Here is a 21648-nt window from a genome sequence, read left to right on the forward strand (position 1 = left end):
TTTAAAGTCTAGTTTCTTGAGTTCTCTATATATTTTGGAGATCAGACCTTTGTCTGTTGTGGGGTTGGTGAAAATCTTCTCCCAGTCAGTAGGTTGCCTTTGTGTCTTAGTGACCATGTCCTTTGCTTTACAGAAGCTTCTCAGTTTCAGTAGGTCCCATTTATTCAATGTTGCCCTTAATGTCTGTGCTTCTGGGGTTATACATAGGAAGCGATGTCCTGTGCCCATCTGTTGTAGGGTATTTCCCACTTTCTCTTCTATCAGGTTCAGTGTGTTCTGGCTGATATTGAGGTCTTTAATCCATTTAGACTTGAGTTTTGTGCACGGTGAGAGATATGGGTCTATTTTCATTCTTCTACAGGTTGACATCCAGTTGTGCCAGCACCATTTGTTGAAGATGCTTTCTTTCTTCCATTGTATACTTTTAGCTCCTTTATCGAAAATGAGGTGTTCATAGGTTTGTGGGATAAGATCCGGGTCTTCTATACGATTCCATTGGTCGACTTCTCTGTTTTTATGCCAGTACCACACTGTTTTCATTACTGTAGCTCTGTAATGGAGTTTGAAGTCAGGGATGGTAATGCCTCCAGAAGATCCTTTATTGTATAGAATTGTTTTGGCTATCCTGGGTTTTTTGTTTTTCCATATAAAGTTGATTATTGTCTTCTCCAGATCTGTGAAGAATTTTGATGGGATCTTGATGGGGATTGCATTGAATCTATAAATTGCCTTAGGTAGAATTGCCATTTTTACTATGTTGATCCTCCCAATCCAAGAGCAAGGGAGGTCCATCCATTTTTTGGTATCCTCTTCAATTTCTTTCTTCAATGCCTTAAAGTTCTTGTCAAATAAATCTTTCACTTCCTTGGTTAGATTTACCCCAAGATATTTTATGCTGTTTGTGGCTATCGTGAATGGTGAAGCTTCTCTGATTTCTCTCTCTGCTTCCATATCCTTTGTGTATAAGAGGGCGACTGATTTTTTTGGAGTTGATCTTGTATCCTGCCACATTACTAAAGCTGTTTATCAGCTGTATAAGTTCTTTGGTGGAGTTTTGGGGGTCGCTTATGTACACTATCATATCATCTGCAAATAACGAAAGTTTAACTTCTTCCTTTCCAATTCGAATCCCCTTGATCCCATTATGTTGTCTTATTGCTATTGCTAGAACTTCAAGCACTATATTGAAGAGGTATGGCGAGAGTGGACAGCCTTGCCTTGTTCCTGAGTTAAGTGGGATGGCTTTGAGTTTCTCTCCGTTTAATTTGATGTTAGCTGTCGGCTTGCTGTATATAGCTTTTATTATATTTAGGTATGACCCTTGTATCCCTAATCTCTCCAAGACTTTTAACATAAATGGATGTTGAATTTTGTCAAATGCTTTTTCAGCATCTAATGAAATGATCATATGGTTTTTTTCTTTCAGTTTATTTATATGCTGGATTACATTGATAGATTTTCGTATGTTGAACCAGCCCTGCATCTGAGGAATGAAGCCTACTTGATCATAATGGATAATTTTTCGGATGTGTTCTTGGATTCGATTTGCCAGTATTTTGTTGAGGATTTTTGCGTCGATATTCATGAGTGAGATTGGCCTGTAGTTCTCTTTCCTGGTTGAGTCTTTGAGTGGTTTTGGTATCAGAGTAATTGTGGCTTCATAAAAGGAATTTGGTAATGAACCTTCTGTTTCTATATTGTGGAATACATTAAGGAGTATAGGTATTAGGTCTTCTTGGAAGTTCTGGTAGAATTCTGCAATGAAACCATCTGGTCCTGGGCTTTTTTTGGTAGGGAGGTTTTTGATAACAGCTTCTAATTCTTCGCGACTTACAGGTCTGTTTGGATTGTTCACCTGATCCTGGTTTAGTTTTGGTAGATGGTATTTATCTAAAAAAGCATCCATTTCTTTTACATTTTCCAGTTTTGTGGCATACAGGCTTTTGTAGTAAGATCTAATGACTCTCTGAATTTCCTCTGTGTCTGTGGTTATGTCCCCCTTTTCATTTCTGATCTTATTAATTTGCAAATTCTCTCTCTGTCGTTTGATTAGTTTGGATAGGGGTTTATCAATCTTGTTGATTTTCTCCAGGAACCAGCTTTTTGTTTCATTGATTGTTTGGATTGTTTTCTGTGTTTCTATTTTGTTGATTTCAGCCCTCAATTTGATTATTTCCAGTCTTCTACTCCTCCTAGGTGAGTCTGCTTCTTTTTTTTCTAGAGCTTTCAAGTGGGCTGTTAAGTCTCCAGTATGTGCTTTCTCTGTTTTCTTTAGGTGGGCACTTAGTGCTATGAACTTTCCTCTCAGGACTGCTTTCATAGTGTCCCATAAGTTCGAGTATGTTGTTTCTTTATTTTCATTGAATTCAAGGAAGACTTTAATTTCTTTCTTTATTTCTTCCTTAATCCAGGTATGGTTCAGTAGTTGACTGTTCAGTTTCCATGAGTTTGTAGGCTTTCTGGGGGTAGCATTGTTGTTGAATTCTAACTTTAATCCATGGTGATCTGATAAGACACAGGTGGTTACTAATATTTTTTTGTAACTGTGTAAGTTCGCTTTGTTACCAAGTATGTGGTCAATTTTCGAGAAGGTTCCATGAGCTGCAGAGAAGAAGGTATATTCTTTCCTCTTTGGGTGGAATAATCTATAGATGTCTGTTAAGTCCATTTGCTTCATTACCTCCATTAATTCTCTAATTTCTCTGTTAGGTTTCTGTCTGATTGACCTGTCCATTGGTGAGAGAGGAGTGTTGAAGTCTCCTACTATTAGTGTGTGCGGTTTGATGTCTGCCTTGAGTTTTAGTAATGTTTCTTTTACGTACGTGGGTGCTTTTATATTAGGGGCATAGATATTCAGGATTGAGACTTCTTCCTGATGAATTGTTCCTGTTATGAGTATAAAATGTCCCTCTCCATCTCTTCTGATTGATTTAAGTTTGAAGTCAACTTTGTTAGAAATTAGTATGGCCACACCTGCTTGTTTCTTAGGTCCATTTGCTTGATAAGCCTTTTCCCAGCCCTTTACTCTGAGTAGGTGCCTGTCTTTGTGGTTGAGGTGTGTTTCTTGTAGACAGCAGAATGTTGGATCCTGTTTTCTTATCCAATCTCTTAGCCTGTGCCTTTTTATAGGTGAGTTGAGCCCATTGATATTAAGTGATATTAATGACCAGTGGTTGTTAACTCCGGTCTCTTTTTTAGTAGTAGGGTTTGTGTGTTTTCCTTCTTTGATTTGCGCTGGTGAAGAGTCTCTAGATGTCTGAGTTATTGTGGTCATTGTTGGACTCCTTGGTTAGTGATTTTCCTTCTATTATTTTCTGTAAGGCTTGATTTGTGGCTACGTATTGTTTAAATTTGTTTTTATCCTGGAAAATTTTGTTTTCTCCATTTATAGTGAATGAAAGTTTGGCTGGATATAGTAGTCTGGGCTTGCATCCGTAGTCTCTTAGTTTTTGGAGAAAATCTATCCAGGACCTTCTGGCTTTCATGGTTTCCATAGAGAAGTCAGGTGTAAGTCTGATAGGTTTACCTTTATAAGTAACTTGGCCTTTTTCCTTTGCGGCTCTTAATATTCTTTCTTTATTCTGTATATTTTGTGTTTTGATTATTATATGGCGAGGGGATGTTTTCTTTTGATCCAGCCTATTTGGTGTTCTGTATGCTTCTTGAACCTTCATAGGTACATCTGTCTTCAGTTTGGGAAAGTTTTCTTCTATAATTTTATTAAGTATATTTTCTGCACCGTTGAGCTGCACTTCTTCTCCTTCTTCTATTCCAATTATTCTTAGGTTTGGTCTTTTTATTGTGTCCCATATTTCCTGAATGTTTTGTGATGAGAGTTTGTTGGACTTGCTGTTTTCTTTGATCAGAGTGTTTATTTTCTCTATGCTATCCTCAGAATCTGAGATTCTTTCTTCTATCTCTTGTATTCTGCTGGTTATACTTGATTCTGTAGTCTCTATTCGTTTACCTAGATTTTCCATGTCCAGCCAGCCCTCTGTTTGTGTTTTCTTCTTTGCCTCCATTTCAGTTTTCAAGTCATGAACTGTTTCCTTTATCTGCTTGATTGTTTTTCCTTGGTTTCCTAGGGTATCATTCACTGATTTACTCAATTCCTCGAACTTTCTATTATACTTCTCATCCATTTCCATAAGGGCGTTTTTTATATGCTGTTTAAGGGTGTCAATCACTTTCATGAAGTCAGTTTTTTCTACTTCTTCTTGATTAAGGTGTTCATGTCCTCCTGTTGTGAGGTCACTGGCTTCTGGTGGTTTCGTGTTGTTTTTCAGATTGTTGGGAGAATTCCTGCATTGGCGTCTTCCCATCTCTTCCTCCCAATACTCCCTTTTGGATCTTCTTTTACAGGATCAGGTCTTCTTGCCCACTGATGTACCTTCCCAGTGATGTCACTCCCCAGAGATGTTTCTCCACAATGATGTTTCACTAGGTGCCCAGATCGAAACTCCGCGCTGCCTGGTTAGCTCACGAACAAAGGGCCCACCCCACTCGCTGCGGGCAGGCTATGGGAACAAAGGAGCTACCGGCCACCCCTTTGTCCTCCCGGTTCGGTCCCAGCGTCCTAGCAGGCTGGGCAGGGAGGCGCGATGCCCCAAAGGAGGGAGAGAGGGAGGGAGACAGGGGGTGTGGGGATCTGGATGTAAGCTGAATGGGATAGAAATAGAGAGGCGGTTTGGGCAGTATAGCCCCTGTAGGATGGCCTGGAAGTGTGGGCGGGCTGAGGTATGTTCCCAGCTGCTGCAGCACTCACTCACCACAATGATGTTTCACTCGGTGCCCAGATGGAAACTCCGCGCTGCCTGGTTAGCTCGCGAACAAAGGGCTTCTTCCTTTATTGACTAGATGTTGAACCATTTATTACAGTCACATGAAGCTATCTAAATGGTGGAAAATTTAGGAACATGGTACCTTTTCTTGCCTTGAATTCAATGAGCATGCATTCTGTAGCATATGGTTTTCATTGTCCTCTTCATCTGTTTCAGTTAAGATCCCTGATGCAGCTTTTATTCGGGAAGCCCGCAGAAAACGTGAGTTGGCCAGGACCCCAGGTGACTATATTTCACTGGACATAAACCATCCCTCCACCATTTCTGACCGGAAGAAGAGCAGTGAGTACGACCCGGAGAGTGATCCTGATGACGATGAAAAGAGAATACTGTTTACCCCAAAGCCTCAAACACTCAGACAAAGAATGGCTGAAGAAACGTGTATGTATTTATTTTATTTACCGGCATATAAAGATCAAGACATTTTCATTACAATAGTGAAATTTGTTTGTTCATGACCATGTTCTTATCATTTCTCAAAAAAAATTGCTCTTGGAAATGGGGATGCAGCTCAGTTGGCAGTCTTCTTTGTTGTTGTTTTTTCTATGATTTATTTATTATGTACACAATGTTCTGCCTGCATGTATGCCTACAGGCCAGAAGAGGGCACCAAATCTCATTACAAATGGTTGTGAGCCACCATGTAGTTGCTGAGAATTAAACTCAGGACCTCTGGAAGAGCAGCCAGTACTCTTAACCTCTGAGCCACCTCTCCAACCCCCAGTCTTTCTAGTGTGCATGAAGGCTTGGGTTAGAGCCCCAGTTACACAGTTGTGATGGCGCATTCCTCTAATCCTTGCACCAAGAAGTCTCTTGCCCACCCCCCCAAAACAGTGGCACCAAGCTGAATCCCCAGTCCATAGTATCATGGCTTTTAAATGATACGATTCTGTCATATCATCTAACGTTCCCTCAGGGTGTGTGTTGTGATATTTACTAATACTGGGCTGTTCGCAGTTCTCATTTGTAACATGTGCCTCATCACACTTTTCCACAGAATAAAACTGGTCCCTGTACCCAGAAATTTTCTTTGTGTTTGAGACAGCGTCTCGTGTATCCAGGCTAGTCTCAGACTTACCAAGTAGCTAAAGATGACCTTGAATTTCTTATCCCTACTTCCCAAATACCAGGATTGTATGGGTATGTGCCACCACCATATGAGACTTACAAGGTCCTAGGGATTGAATTCAGGGCTTCATGCATGATAGGCAAGCACTCTTCAACTATGCTATGTCCTAGGCTCCCAGAAACTATTTTTTAAATGTTAATTCTTAGGTATGAATTAAGTATCTTTTTCTTTTAAAAATGTGTTAATTTATTTTACTTTTTATTGATTTTTGCTTATTTTATGTGTGTGAGCTCACATGTGAGTGCTCGTGTGGTCATGTGGAGTTCAGAGTGCACTTGTGGCTGTCAAGAGGATAAATCGCAGTAGTGTTTCTCTTCCATCATGTGTTATGGGTCCCAGGATGGAACTCAGGTCATTGAGCCTGATGTCAGACACCTTTAACCATTGGGCCATCTTACTAGCCCCATTTACTTATTCTGTGCTGTGTGTGAGAGTATGGGCACATACATGTCACAGTATAACTGTGGCGGTCAGAGAACAACTTGTGGGAAGCTGGTTCTTCAGGGTTGTCAAGATTGATGGCAAATGTACTTGCTAAGCCATCTATTCTCCCCAGCCCTTCCATATGGGAACATGGGTGGCTGGTGTTGAGCATGCTGGCCCTGGACCCAGTGGCTGCATTTGAGTTCCCATTGCGAGACAGCACTGCAGCTAGTTACTTAGCCCTGAAAATAGTGAGCGTTAACGTGTGTCTTCTGGTGTATAGCAGTCAGAAATGAAGAGGCAAGCGAAGAGAAAGAGAGTCCGGAAGATGTAAATCAGGACATTTGGGAACAACAGCAGATGAGGAAAGCAGTCAAGATCATACAGGTAACTGTTTCTATGTCTGTGCTATATGTTAGCATCCTGAGGGCTCTGTAACAAATTACCACAAACCTGGTGACTTTATTTTTACTTTTAAAAATTGTCCTGGGGGAGCACTCAAGCCACGTGCATGTATGTGTGAAGTAGGACGGCTTTGTAGAGTTGGTTCCGTCTTTCCAGTGGCATGAATTGTGGAGATCAAGCGCAGGGCTATGCACAGCTTTCCTGCTGAGCCATCACGTGTGCCGTGAGTTGTCAGGACTGCGTGAGAACTGCTTTTCCCAATTGTGGGTGCTCTGGGTGACTCCAGGACCCCCTGCCCTGTCTCTGCCTCCGCATGCCTTCTCTGTGTCTGCTCTGTGTGTCTTAGGAAGACAGTTGTATTTGCATTTAGGATCACCCAGAAAATCAGTTTATTCTCGTCTGGTTTCTTCCTTAGCTATAACCACGAAGACTCTTCATCACATGGGACAAGTCTAAGCCCTGAGTGAGCTCTGGGGGTAGAACTTGGGGAGGACCATCATTTAACTCACTATAAGAGCTAAAAAGTATAGGGGAAACCATGATCATTTTGGAATTTCAAACTAGAGAACTTACTAACAGATTGTTTTTATAATTTTTTTAAGTCCTCACTTTTGGTAAAGCCCGTGCATCCAAAGAACTTCCAAATAGCACTTTGAGAAGAAATATGTTCAGTTCTTGCTGTATAGCTCAAGCTTACCAATTCCCTTGTGCTTGCTGCTTTTCCTTTTAAAGACTAATTATTACTGTGGTAAAATACCAGAGGTTCCAGAGCATTCGTACAGAGTACTTGATAGCACAGTGATTGTCATGGTCATCCTAACCAAAATAATCAACTTCATTTATTAAGTAGTTAAGTCTAGAGAGTTTAATGAGATTTGTGCCCTAACAGCTTAATAACTATCAGAAAAAGAGAATACAGATAAATTGAGGAAATGTTGGATAAGATGGCTCAGCAGGTAAAATGTTTACCACACAAGTCTGGTGACTTAAGATGGCTCCCCGAAACTCGATGTGGAAGGAGAGAATCAACTCTACAAAGTTGTCCTCTGACTAGACATTCGAAGCCTGTGTGTGCCCGTATATGCACAGACACTGTAACACTGATTTTGTGTTACACCCTCGGTACAGTTCGCGCGCCACTGTACCTAACACGAGTAGAGCAAGGGCCTGGAGATTGAAAGAACACACAGAGAGACCAGGGTCATTCAAAAGGAGATCAGCCGAATGCCAGTTTATTCAGACTTGGGGAAATCCTTATGTATCTAACTACTGCACAAGGATCTCCGCCCAGGCAGGTGGGAAATTACCATATTAACAATGGAGTAAATGTCCTGCAGCTAATCACCAGGCGGGGCAGGGAGAGCACAGAAGCACACAGGAAGCTTAGTTAGCTGATCATAAACTGTCCCCGCGAATGCACCCCAGGAATAAGGGAGACCAGGGCCCTACAAGACACAATAGTTTCATTAAGTATCCACGCTGCATAGTAATGAGAAGTGTGCCAGTAAGAGTGTTGTTCCATAGTCCCTGCTTCAGTTCCTGCTGACAGGCTCCTGCCTGGCGTCTCCCTGATGTGGAGCTGCTGTTTGGCACTGTAAGATGAAATCAGCCCTTTCCTCCCCAAGTTGCTTCTAGTCAGTGTTTTATCCCAGAAACTGAGAAGCAGATAAAAACACCTTGTTTCTGCCTTCTTATAACTCCTGTTGGTGTCTAACATTGGTGAGAGTTGGCAGATCCTGATTTTCTTGAGCGTCCTTCCTTGTTCCTTGTCTGAAATAGTGGACTTTGAGAATTTGCTTTACATGGCAAGTGTGGTAGTGGTGAGCTGTGGTTGCCAAAGAGACTGATGGGAAGGGCCATAAGATACTCTTTTAGGAATGTAGTCTCTGCAGGCTCCAAATTCCAAACAGCCATGGCTTTACTTACTCCCGTTTCTTCAAGAACTCCATGACGTCCCAAGAATGCATCAGAATATCTGTAAAATTAGCTTTGAAATTTTAGGAACTAACTTTCGTGGAAATCAAAACTTTCAAATGTGTTTTGTACATATAAATGTAATAGACAGGGTGGAACTGTAGCTCAGTGGCAGTGCACTTGCCTAGCAGACACCAGGCCCTAAGTTCAGTCCTCAGTACTGCCAGGGCAGGGCTGGGTTGGGGTGGGAGGCTGGGGTTTCTTGGTTTGGGGTTTTGTTTCTTTGAGACTAGCTCTCCCTATGTAGCGCTGGCTGTCCTGGTACTCGCTATGTGGATGAGGCTGGCACCACAGCGCCTGGCTGGAAAAAAAAAGCACTGATATATACCAAAGTTGATGAAGGATTTTTTTAAAAAATATTTTATTGTGATCATGATATTATAAAGACATGGGAACCTTATTTAGTCTCTTTTGTGTGGTAAATGAAATTTTTTTTAAAAATTAACTCTTCATATCTCTTAGGGACAGAACATAGACCTTTCCTACAACAGTGGGTCTCAGACACTGAAGAAGTTTGATACTTCCGTTTCATTTCCACCAGTAAATTTGGAAATTATAAAGAAACAATTAAATAATAGGTGAGTAATGTTTATTTTGTAATTTATATTCGTCCTCAGTGATTAGTAGTAAAAAAGCTCTCTATTTTAATTATTAAACATTAACATTGAACAGGTTATAGGAAAAGGTCTCATTTTACCATATAAATAGCAGATTTTCTTGTTAGTCTTAATGACAAATATTCCCTACATGATTAAAACCAGTAATTGCAATTTTTAAAAACTTAATATGATGACTCAAGGCATTTTTCTACACTGCTGGATTTCATTGGGGTTGTGTGTGTGTGGTCTTTAGAGGTGTGGTCTTGGTTTGTAGCTTAACTGGCCTTGAACTCCTATCCTCTGACTTCCTCCTCTGAAGGAGCCCTCCCTTGCGTGCTTCCGTGGTGTACCATCACGTTCATCTTCTGTAGTAAATAGTTGATGCTTGTTCCTATAGTTAATTTATTTATTCGTCTGTTCTAAGTCTCATCCTTGTGTTGCTGTAGTAGTGAACATGTCTCTTAGTTTTGTTGTGTTTTGTGAGGCAGGGTCTTATTCTGCAGCCCAGGCCAGCCTCAGATGTAACTGTGCAGCCTTGGCTGCCTTTGAATAATGACTCTCCTACCTTGGCCTCCCTAGTGCTGGGATTATAGGTGTGTGTGACTGCATCTGGCTTTTTGTGTGTGTGCATGTGCTTTTTCTTAAACTATATTAACTTAAAATTTACCATGACCAAGAGCTTATTTTTATGACTCTTAGTACAGTGCCTTCCAGAAGCACAGTTCTTTTTTACACTCTGGGCCTTGATAATTACCCTGAGCCGATAGTGCTAACCTTATGACTTACACTTTGCTAAAATAATGGCATGTCCTGCCAGAGGCTATTGGTTCTGAGTACTTTATTACAGAATATACTCAGAATCCAGTGTCTGCTGGTCCCTGTTTATAAGAGAGTAGATGTGATGGTCAGGGTTTGATTAGCCCATGTGACAGTATGGCATAAGGGCATTTGATTCTGCTGCCTTTAGAGAATATCCTCATTTTTTTTTCAAAGTGTATAGTGCACATATACATAGCACATGTGTGGAGTCAGAGCACAGCTTTGAGGGGTCAATTCTCTCCTTCCATCTTTACATGGGGTTCGGAGATTGAACTCAGGACATCAGGCTTCTGCATTACCCCTAAGTGACTAGCTCAAGATGGGTTTTTTTCTTGCCTGAGAATAGGTTCAGATTTTCCTTTCCTAATATCTGTAAGTAAGCTTTAAAGTAACTCAGTTTCTTAATCACATTGCAGAATCTGTCGATTGTAGCTGTTCGTTTAAAGATATTTTTATAGAAAAGACACTTTGTAATATTATGAAATAAATATTTGAAATCTTCAAACTTACCAGCACTTAGTATCTTTATTCTGTGAGGTTAGCAGCCTCCAGACCACTGTGTGTTGGTAGTACTGCCTGTGGGTACTTCGGTGATACAGCACAGAGCTGAGTAGTGCAGGAGCAATTATGCAGCTCTAAAAGCTGAGATAGTTACTGTCTGATCTGCTACAAAATAAGCTTACCAACTTCTAAACAGATTCAAGATTATTTCTGAAGTACATTCATTATCATTTACTGGAGTTTTGATTAGCTTTCCTTAGTTAGAATAAAACAGAATTAAAGCTCCTACATCTCCTGCATATAAACCGCAGACCATCTGGTGTTTGCTGAGGGACTGCATCTGAGAGAATTGTCTTGAGTGACAGAATGAAAGGCAGTGGGTCACTGGGTAGACTAATGTCGCAGATACTCTCTGAGTAAATGCTACTTTTAACTTTATTATGGTCTGTTTTTCAAGTAGGCTTTTTATTTTAAAAGGAAAATGTGTTTTCTAATAAATCAGTACAAAATGATACACACTGAGAAGAAAACTGGCTTCCCTTAGGAAATTTGCCACTAGTTTGTTTTATTTTCTTCTAGAAATTGCCTCATGTATGTATCTTATAGAAGTACATAGTATTTTTATATTGCCCCATTTCTTTTATTTAAAAAAAAAGCCGAGCCAATGTACACCCTGATGTATGGCTATCTTTATTAACATAACATATGCTTAGAAAGTCTATCACTTTAATGTTCTACTTAAAATAATCCATCCATGATTTTTGCTGCATGTTATTGTTTTAATCCCTCACTAGTGTGGAGGGGAGGGGAAAAGGAAGGGTAAGGAAGGAGTTCAAGGTCATCCTTTTGATACCTAGTGCCCTTCAGGCCAGTTAAAGAGACCCAGTTTCAAGAAATAATTAAATGAAGAAATTAGTCCTATGGTCACCATCTGTCTCTGAGTCCTTGTAGGTATCCTTTTGTGCCTTTTTCTTTGAGATCAGCAATTGTCTTCTCCTTAGCTTCACACACCTAAACCAGGTTTCTGTAGGAATCACTGTCCCTAGCTGTGTTTGAAAACATCTTCATTAGCATACTGGTTAAAAGAAAAGGTATGAAAATGAAACTTTTATTTTATTTAGATTAACATTACTACAGGATACTTATCGCTCGCACCAGAGAGAATATGAAAAATATGAACAAGACATCAAGAGTTCAAAGACTGCAATCCAGAACCTGGAGAATGCACCTGATCAAAATCTAAACTACAAATTCTACAAAGGCATGAAAATTTATGTGGAAAATATAATTGATTGTCTAAATGAAAAGGTATATATAACTATTCTTAAAGTTAGAACCCTCCCTTATTGGTCAGTTAACAGAGAAAAGTCAGGCTGGGGAGATGGCTCCATGGGTAAAGGATTAAACAAACACAGGGACTGAGAACCCACGTAGAAGAGGTATGGTGGGGTGGGTTTTCAACAGGCTCTTACTGAGTTCTAGGATGACAGTTCCATGCTACCACACAGATCTTTAACAAGCTGTTCACATTCCCTTTTATGTTAGACATGGGCTGTTAGTTGGTTTGGGGGTTTTGAGATTTTTGTTTTCATTTGGTTTTTGGTTTTTTAGTTGCTATTGTAAAAAGTTACATAAAACTTTTGGCATACATTTTTTTTCCATGTATATCGAGACTGCAGTTTCCCCTTTCTCCTCCCAGTCCCTCCCTCCACGTCCTCTCTCTCCCAGATCCACTCCTCCATTTATTTCCCTTCAGGAAAGGGCGGGTCTCTAAGTGATATCAACCAAACATGGCATGGCATGTTGCAGTAAGACTAGGAACATCTCCTCATATTAAGGCTCAATCATAACATTTCATCTAAGACATATTACTGGAAAAATTAATTGCTAGATTGGTTAAAAAAATGGATTTTGTAAAATGTCTATTTTGATGGGGGGTGGACCTTCATTTTCTTAGCTGGATTAATTTTGCTTATGAACAAGGTCCCAGTCTAAAGCTTAGGGTGACTTGGTTCACTTGGGGTGATCATCCTGCCTTAGCCTCCTCAGTTCTGGGAGTTCACATGTGTGAGCCACCATGCCCTGTGGAGATCTTTTTCTTATAAATTCTCTAAGTCCTTTGCTCTGTTCAAGTCTTGGTTCTTAGATTTTTTTTTCTCTTAGTTTTTAGAATTTAAACAAATCTTTATGGTTCCAAACATATTGTGTTTAATTTGTTTGGTTGTTTTTGCCTGCATGTATGTCTGTACAGCTCATGCATTCAGTGTGTAGAGTCCAGAAAAGAGCATCAGATCCCCTGGTACTGGAATTTCAGGTGGTTGTGAGCTGCCATATGAGTGCTACACATTGAACTGGGGTCCTAGAAGAGCGGCCAGTGTTCTTAACCACTGAGCCGTCTCTGCAGCCCAATTTAAAGTTTTTAATTTTAAATAATTTTAAGATAGTTATTCAATTAATCTAAAACTTACAGGATTTATTTTGATACTTGTAGGTTTTAAAATTTCACACTGTAGGTCTTTAAGTCTTTCACCTCACACATTTGTGTTTTGTGCATATTCAGTCCTGACATTAGAATCTTTACTACCTTTCTACAAGGTAAGTTATTTATACCACAGAACTAAATAAGATAGGGCTGGGCAGCGGTGGCACACACCTTTAATCCCAGCACTCGGGAGGCAGAGGTAGGCAGATCTCTGTGAGTTCAAGGCCAGCCTAGTCTACAGAGTGAGGAGCGAGTTCCAGGACAGACTCCAAAGCCACAGAGAAACCCTGTCTGGAAGAACCAAAAAAAAAAAAAAAAAAAGAAGAATAAAGGAAGGAAAAGAAAAAGGATTAAAAAAAAAAAGTCTACTTTTTATGTCATTCTATCCATCATGAAATATTATCTGTCCTTTACATGTTAATTGTCAGTGATGCTTGCCTTCTGTGGTATTTTTTAGTCTTAATTATTTTCTTCATTTGTCTTTGGATTACACTTTTCACATCCTACTGACCTACATGGGGTTGCTGTAGCTGGCACCCTGGAAGAAGCTGCAGGGCACTGGAGTAAAGTGACTGCTCTTAGGAAGTAGGATTCCAGTTTCTTCTGGTTACAGATTTCTGTAGCAAAGCCCTCTTAGCTGTCCCTAGAAACTCTCTTCCATTTTATGAAGTTTATTCTGGTGCCGGGGCTCAAAAGGGGGCCTTACGCCTGCTAGGCAGACCCTGTGCCCCTTGCTGCATCCCAGCTTCTGTCCTCTCATTCCCCTCCGTCCTGGCACTGCCATTTGGTTCATATAGAGTTATTTATTCAAGAATTGAATATATACATGTGATGATAATACCTTTTACTCTTTCTATAATTCTTTATTGATAAACAGGGAAATGTCACATATGTGTTTCAGATTATCAGCATTGAGGAACTAGAATCATCCACGCGCACGCTGCTTTTAAAACGATCAGAAGCACTTTTGAAACGCAGGCAAGATGAGCTAAAATGGGAATCATCCTATCTGCAACAGTTATCACGTTAGTAGTCCCTGTGTTCTGTTACTATTGCTAAACTAGATTGCCATCTGGAGAGTAAAAGTACTTTTAGTTCTCTATTTTTTTTAAAAAAAAAATAGGATTGTATTGCCGTGATGAAACACTATAACCAAAAGCAAGTCGGGGAGGAAAGGGTTTATTTTCGTCACAGTTCCATGTCACAGTTCATCACCAGAAGCAGGTAGGGCAAGAATGCAAGCAGGATAGGAATCCTGTCTTGCTTCCATTGCTTGCTCAGCCTGCTTTCTTACAGAACCCAGGACCACCAACCCAGCGGTGACCCTCCCACATCAATCACTAGTTAAGAATATACCCTAAAGGATTTCCTACAGCCAGATCTTATCAAGACATTTTCTTAGTTGAGGCTCCCTCCTCTCTGATGACTCTTAACTTGTGTCAAATTGACATAAAACTAGCCAGAAAAAGCTTTTTTCTATGTTTTCATGCCGATCCTTTTCCCAAACATGATATTACAGAGAGGAGTTTGAATATACCTTGTTTAAGGTTAGAAACTAAATATTAGAATTTCCAGTCATTTAAGCATTTGAGACAGAGTTTAAGTGTTTATTTTCTTCGTATGTGTGTGTGAGTATATATAAGTGCATCACACATATGCAGGACTGTTCAGAGGTTAAAAGGATATACAGTCCACTGGGACTGCCAATACAGATAATTATAAGCCATGTAGGTGCTTGGAACTGAAAAAAAAGCAGTCAGTGCTCTTAACTGCTGAGCCGTCTCCCCAGCTCTCTTGACAGTGTGTATTTATATGCCGTTAAATGAGCAGAGTGTTTGGAAAGGACTTTCCAGCTCTGTAGTTGAAGCCTGTGAAGACTGGTGGGTGTCAGCAGAGTTGGTAAGGGATGGCCATTCCATGTCCTCACACCACACTGCAGTGGTGTCTTAGCTTGAGGTGCTCTTGGGAGTGAGATCCAGTGTAGGTGACAAAGAACAGTAAAGTGACTGCCAAACTCCCATATTTGGTCATTCGTAAACAGTGGAACTTGGTGAATGAAGCAAGCCATACATAGTATAAGTAAGATGTTGGCAGTGTAAATATTTCTAGTATATGATTACAGAGGAAATTGGTGTAATTTGCTAGAAAAGAAAAAAGAATGAAAAAAAAGAAACCTACTGTACTAATGGCACACACCAGCAAGATACATTTAGGGCAACAGGCTTGATGGTTGTTAACACTGATAAGTAATGGACATTTAGATTCATTGATAATATAATTACATTTTGAGCACATTTCGTGTTCTTATATATACACATACATACTTCATATTACCTATAGCCTCAGTGATTCACTGTTCTGAGACTGTAGTACAAAGCTAATTTTGTGAATTAACAGGCAAAGCTGAGACATCGGCAAATGGAAGCTTGGCCCTAGATGACAAGGATCAGCGAATTCTGGAAGAGATTGAAGCACGAAGGTATCTGTACAAAGTGAAGTCTTAGCACACTGAGCAAGCACTTTTTACTATTGCAGTAGAATTAACTTTGTGAGATAATCACCCCGCCTGACATGCCGAGTTTCAAGAATGATGTAAAACCAAAGCTGAGTTCAGCTGGCCTCACTACTTTAGAGACAAACTGGGGCTCAGGCAGAACTAGTGAGGTGGCCTTTGTTAGGCGGATTGCTTTGAACTAGAAACCACTTCTAACTAGTTGCACTCTCTTTAAGAAGTCTTTCCATTCAGAGAATGATCTGAGTTGTACAAGAACCAAAGAAGCTAAAGAAACAGAAAGTGTCTGACATAGTTAGATAAAATGGTGTTAGTATGGTGATGTGTCCATTTGAGAACAATAACATTGTTTTTCAGTATTTTCTACAAGAACTGTTTGCTTTTGGTTTACTTTATTGCACAATGCAGGATGCAAAGAAGACAAGCAAGGGTGCTCGCTGGCAACTGTGACCATCAGGAAGGGACTTCTAGTGACGATGAGCTGTCTCCTGCAGAGATGACCAACTTCCAAAAACGCCAAGGTCAATTGCCAAGGTTCTAACTTATTTGAAGTGTTAAAATAGTGAGGAAGACTTGTTATAGCTGCCGTTAGATCCATACTACTAAGGCAGGAAAATTTAAGAAAAATGAAAACATTTTTTGCATCAGACTTGCTCCTCCGGAAAAGTGTGATGTGCTCAAAAACAGACATTTGCCAAGTTCCCAACTATGAATCTCAGTGAACTCCACAGTGAGCCTGGAGCCTGCTTGGGGTTCTGTACTTTCATTATCAGTTACACTTTGCCTTTCCAGTTTTGTAAAGTTTTATTAAAGGTGTAATGTTCCTGCTGGACAAAGAAGGACGCAGCGTGCCTGTCCAACACAGTGCTGGTCCACACAGCCTTCGGAGGGTTCTCGTAGGAGTGTTGAGAGATGTTGGATCTTGAGTTGAGGGCAGGGCACTAATACTTGGGCTCCTCATCCTTTCAGCTACACTTTATTTACCTCTCCACTGTTTGCACACACAGGAAAAAACTATGTCAGAACTGAAAATAGAAAGCAAGTAGCTTTAGATTGTCTCATGACTGTATGCCCTTTACCTGTATTTTTGTTCCCTAACATTAGCCTTTCCTTTTCTCCTTTCTACAGTGCTACACTGTACCTACACTTGATTTGTTTCCATATAGACATGTATGCAATATAGGGTACCATCTGCCTAGGAGGGAGAATGTGAAGTGTTTTCCTTTCTGAGATTAGGTGACCGCTCTTAATGTTAGACATTCTAAGTCCATCCATTTTCCTGCAATTTTGTGATTTCATTTTTCTTTAGCTCCAAATAGTATTCCATGTTAGATATGTCCTAGGTTCTCAACATCAGTTCATGGTGGACATCTTGGTTGTTCCATTTCCTTTCTTGTAGAGCATCAAGAAACAAGGGTTGCAGATATGTCTATGATAGGGTCTGTGGTTCTCTGGGTGTATGTACGCTCAGGAGTAAATAGCTTAATTTTTTGAGGAACCTCCAAACTGATTGCCTTCATGGCCGAGGATAAGGTTCCTCTTCCCCCACATCTCCAGCATTTACTGTTGGGTTTCCTGATGGCTTTTCTGACTAGAGACAGGCTCTCAGTAGTTACAATCTGTGCTTCCCTGATTTGAGTAGCTTTAAAATTGCCATTGGCCATTTGTGTTTCTTTTGAAAACGTTCAGTTACTAGCTCATTTGTTGATTGGCAGTTTCTTTCCTTGGTTTTTAAACTCTGGTTCTTTGTGAATTCTGGGTTCTAACCTGTGCCTGAGTACAGTTGGTTAAGCTTTCCTTCCATCCTGTGGCCTGCCTGTGCTCTGCTGATGGGTGACCCAAGAAGGTCATAGTGCAGCCCAAAGGTTCTGGGCTTTGTTGTTCACGAGACTCAATGGAAAGGGGCTTTTTTCCTTGCCTGCCTCAGTTCAATATCATTTGCTTGTTTTGTTTAAATCAGTGGGTTTTATCTGCCTTAACGGGAAGGTGGCTATGGTAATGATATGGGACAATAAGTGTATAATATTTTGGCCTATAGAGATGGACTCAATACATAGTAGGCTTTATTAGTGTCGATATTACCACTTTTGTTACAAGTGACTTTTTAAATAAAATTAAACTGAAACTCATAATTAATTGTTGGCAGGAAAGTAGGCTTAAAATACATAACATAAAGAGACTTACTTTGTTTGCAGGTGACATTTTACAAGATTGTAAGAAAGTTTTTGAAGATGTGCATGATGATTTTTGTAACGTCCAGAATATTTTATTGAAATTTCAGCAGTGGCGAGAAAAGTTTCCTGATTCCTACTACGAAGCCTTCGTTGGTTTCTGCTTACCAAAGCTTTTAAGTCCCCTGATACGAGTTCAGTTGCTTGATTGGAATCCTCTTAAGGTATCAGTGCTTAACATGTGCCTGTGCTGGTCATGTCTGCTACTAATGTGTCCTGCCCATCAGGCTAACTATAAAATATCACAACTTCAGCCTGGCCTGATGGCTTAGCAGGTAGCTACAAGGCTTATGACCTGAGTTTGGATTCTGGAACCCATGTGATTGAAAGAGAGAATTAAATGCCACAAGTTGTTCTCTGTCTCACACATGCCACCCCATAGCATATGTGCTGGTGTGCATGCAACACACACACACAAGTAAATTGATTCTAAGGCATAGTAGGACCAAACACCAGTAATTCAAACCTATTTTTAATGCTCTTAAAATGTGTGCAAATTTCCCCAGAATGATGCTGCATTAAGTTTGGTAAATTTGACTTAAAAACCTGTTCCAAGGATTATGAAGTTGGAAGTGACAAGCTGGAAAGAGTTGGTTAGCAGAACACATTGAGGAGAAGGCATGAAAGCGGGACCGCAGGGGTGAGCAGGGGCTCATGAGAGCACTTTCCTGAGTGAGGGGGATGTCAGTTCAGGTGAGTACACTAGCCTTCAAGCCTGGATTCAGAGCTGAGGATATGAAAGTAATACGAAAAGTGATACATAGGGAAGGTAATGTGGAGTTCTAAAAAAATGGTTTATTCCATTTATTTGTGTATGTGGTAAGGTGCATACATGCTGTTGCATGCTTATAGGGTTCAGAGGACTGTGTGGGTGTTTATTCTCTCTGTTATGTGAGTTCCATTGATCCAACTTAGGTCATCAGACTTGTAGCAAGGGCCTTTCCTGCTGCATCATCTCAGGGCCTTGACAGTGGTGTTTTAGGAGCCACTGGGAGTAGCTACCTTAGAAGAATAAAATATAGAAGACTGTTGATATAACCCAAGTTCAGGGTGAGCCTGGCAAAGGGGGTGCTGGGTTTAAATTCTGTTACGAAGTAAGAATTAGTAAATACAGAAAAGCCCTAACCCTCCACTTGTGAAGACACCCCAGGGTCTGGATCCTCATGCTAGAAAATGAAGACCTAGAAGGAAAGCTGTCAGCAATCAGCAAGACTCAGAGAGTAAATGCAGTGTATCTCCTCCTCGGTCTTAATCATCTGTCTTCAGGCTTCCATAGGACCACACCAACCTTCCAGGATAGAGCAAGGTCACTTCTAAGGATAGGGAGTTCAGGATATTTCATTCATCTACTCAAAAAGTATCAACCATCTGCTCTTTGCTAACTGGTTAATTAACTAAACCACATGCATATTAAAATTTATTCTTACAAGAAGTGAAAAGACTGAAGAAAATTTTGTTTGAGTCAGATGAATGAATTTTATCAGTAAATCTCATGGCAATTCCTAATGCCTAGCTCATACATGTTTTTTCACTCTGCGCACTGCCATTGCTGGTCTCTGAATGTCTTGGCACACAGTGGCCTTTGCTGCATTTTTGCTATATGGATGAATGCATAAAGCACAGTTTTTAGTTATCTTCCTCGATGCTCTGCCATGCCATCCTGCCTTACCGTGGTGGTCTAGTGGTGTATACATAATGTTAAAACATGATTATTCTCTTTGAGCCATAGAAAAATTCTAGGGATTTTGGAAAAAGTTAACTTATAAGTTTAAGAATATATAACTTTATAATCTCATCTTATAGTTGGACTCCATAGGTCTAAACCAGATGCCCTGGTTCACATCCATAACAGAGTTTATGGATGGCAGCATGGACGATGCAAAGAAGGAAGATGAGTCGGATAAAAAAATTCTGTCTGCTGTCATCAACAAAACAGTTGTTCCTCACCTTACAGGTAATCTTGATTCTGTCATAATCATAAATATACTTTTAGAAGTTTGGAGACACAAGGAAATGCTGTATGCAGTAAAGAGCAATTGATTTCATATGTAATTAGCCTGGTTGGGAAATGCTTATTTGTACAAACGTTGCCCACATTAGTAGTGGTGGCACACGAAGTCATTTGTCACTATTTGTCAAGAGCAGCACACTGTCATATGTGTTACATACATTTCTTTCCCTTTTCTTACATTTCTTTTCCATTTCCTGTTACATTTCATGTGTGCCTGCCATTAGCAGCTAGTGATGCCTTTACTTCTGTCCTTAAAGGCTTCTTTTACTAAAACAGTATTTGACCAGAATCTTTTTATTGTATTCCAGAGAATGAGTTTTGAACTTGGTTACACTTTGAAGATTATTATTCATTCTGAACAGTGGTTTACCTTTTTAAATCCAAAGTTTTTAATCCTAACTCTATAAACAGAGGCGAAGCTTTTCTTTTGTCCCAACCGCCTGGTCTCAAATAATCACACAACAGCATATATTAATTCCAGAACATTTGGCCTGTAGCTCAGGCTTATTACTACCTCTTAGAGCTTAAATTAACCCATTTTTATTCATCTACATTTTGCCACATGGCTTTGTGGCTTTACCTGTTGTCTAGTACTTCTTATTTCCCCGGTAGCTGTCTCCCATCTCTCTGTCTCTGACCTTCCTCCTGTTTCTGTCAGAACGCTGCTGTTTGAGCCCACCATCCCGTAATAAGATAAATACAGCCCAGACCTTCTAGTGGTTGATTCTGTGTGTTCTGAAGACAGCACTTGCACTGTGGGGCAGGGGAGCAGGAGAATATTAAGAAAGGTTCCATGGTTTTGACTCAGTTGGGAATCTGAAGGAGGCAGCTTAGAGTAGAAGTGATCAGCAGCACTCTGGTAGGCTGTGTTGCTTTGGGTGCCTGTCTCTGCGTGGAGTATCAGATAGGTTGCTGAGAATAGCAGTCAGGAGTTCAGGCAGGAGGTGGCTGTGTTTTGATGACACTTAATCTCACGAAGTGACATGAAATAATAAGGAAGTGAGTGCAAGAAGGAGCAAGAAGGAAACAAATTGAGTCCTCATAGAGGTGACAAGTACCCTGCCAAGACCAGAGAGAAGACCAGGAGGATAGTGTCTCAAAATCCATGCAGAGTATTTCCAGGAAGAAAGATGGGGCCCAGTTTTGTTTGCTGACAGTAGCCACAGAAGAATTAGAATCAATCTTTGGAGCTGGCTATACAGGTGTCCTGTTTAACTTGAGAGATGCACTCACCCCTCTGTGGAGAGTTCTGAGGCCTGATTGAGAGGATTCCAGAAAGACAAATACAAAGTAGACATCTAGATGGGACTTTGAGCAATTTTGTTTTAAAAGCAGAGACAATGGTGGATAGCACTGAAGAGGGTATTAGGGATGATTGGAATTGGGGAGATAATGTAGTGTTTAAAACTCTTGTACTCAGTCATGAGGACCAGAGTTCAGATCCCCAGAACCCACATAAAAACCTGGTAGGAAGGCATGTTGGCTGGCATGTAATCCCAAGTGCTTATAACAGGGAGACAGAGGATCCTAATAGCAAGCTGGGTAGCCAGAATAGCAACCATCAGCATGAAGCCTCTCTCTCTGTCTCTCTGTCTCTGTCTCTCTCTCTGTCTCTCTCTGTCTCTGTCTCTCTCTCTCTCTCTCTCTCTCTCACACACACACACACACACACACACACACACACAATCAAGTATTCACACAAACGTGCATCCATACTCATG

General features: G+C 40.4%; 1 protein-coding gene across 2 annotated transcripts in view; it reads left to right on the forward strand.

Moving 5' to 3' along the window:
• Gcfc2 (GC-rich sequence DNA-binding factor 2) overlaps window positions 1-21648 on the forward strand; it is a 41776-nt gene that overhangs the window by 8132 nt on the left and 11996 nt on the right. For both annotated transcript variants that reach the window (XM_041634070.1, XM_041634079.1), the window contains 9 exons: window positions 4998-5222; window positions 6677-6780; window positions 9235-9350; window positions 11813-11999; window positions 14075-14198; window positions 15571-15652; window positions 16094-16206; window positions 17881-18080; window positions 19720-19870. In XM_041634070.1, coding sequence (XP_041490004.1) covers window positions 4998-5222; window positions 6677-6780; window positions 9235-9350; window positions 11813-11999; window positions 14075-14198; window positions 15571-15652; window positions 16094-16206; window positions 17881-18080; window positions 19720-19870 — 1302 coding nt within the window. The remainder of the gene's footprint in view (window positions 1-4997; window positions 5223-6676; window positions 6781-9234; window positions 9351-11812; window positions 12000-14074; window positions 14199-15570; window positions 15653-16093; window positions 16207-17880; window positions 18081-19719; window positions 19871-21648) is intronic.

Source organism: Microtus oregoni, unplaced genomic scaffold (assembly GCF_018167655.1).
Source record: "Microtus oregoni isolate MIOR12 unplaced genomic scaffold, Mior012 000002F_ref0000024, whole genome shotgun sequence".
In the NCBI taxonomy this organism is placed as follows: domain Eukaryota; kingdom Metazoa; phylum Chordata; class Mammalia; order Rodentia; family Cricetidae; genus Microtus; species Microtus oregoni.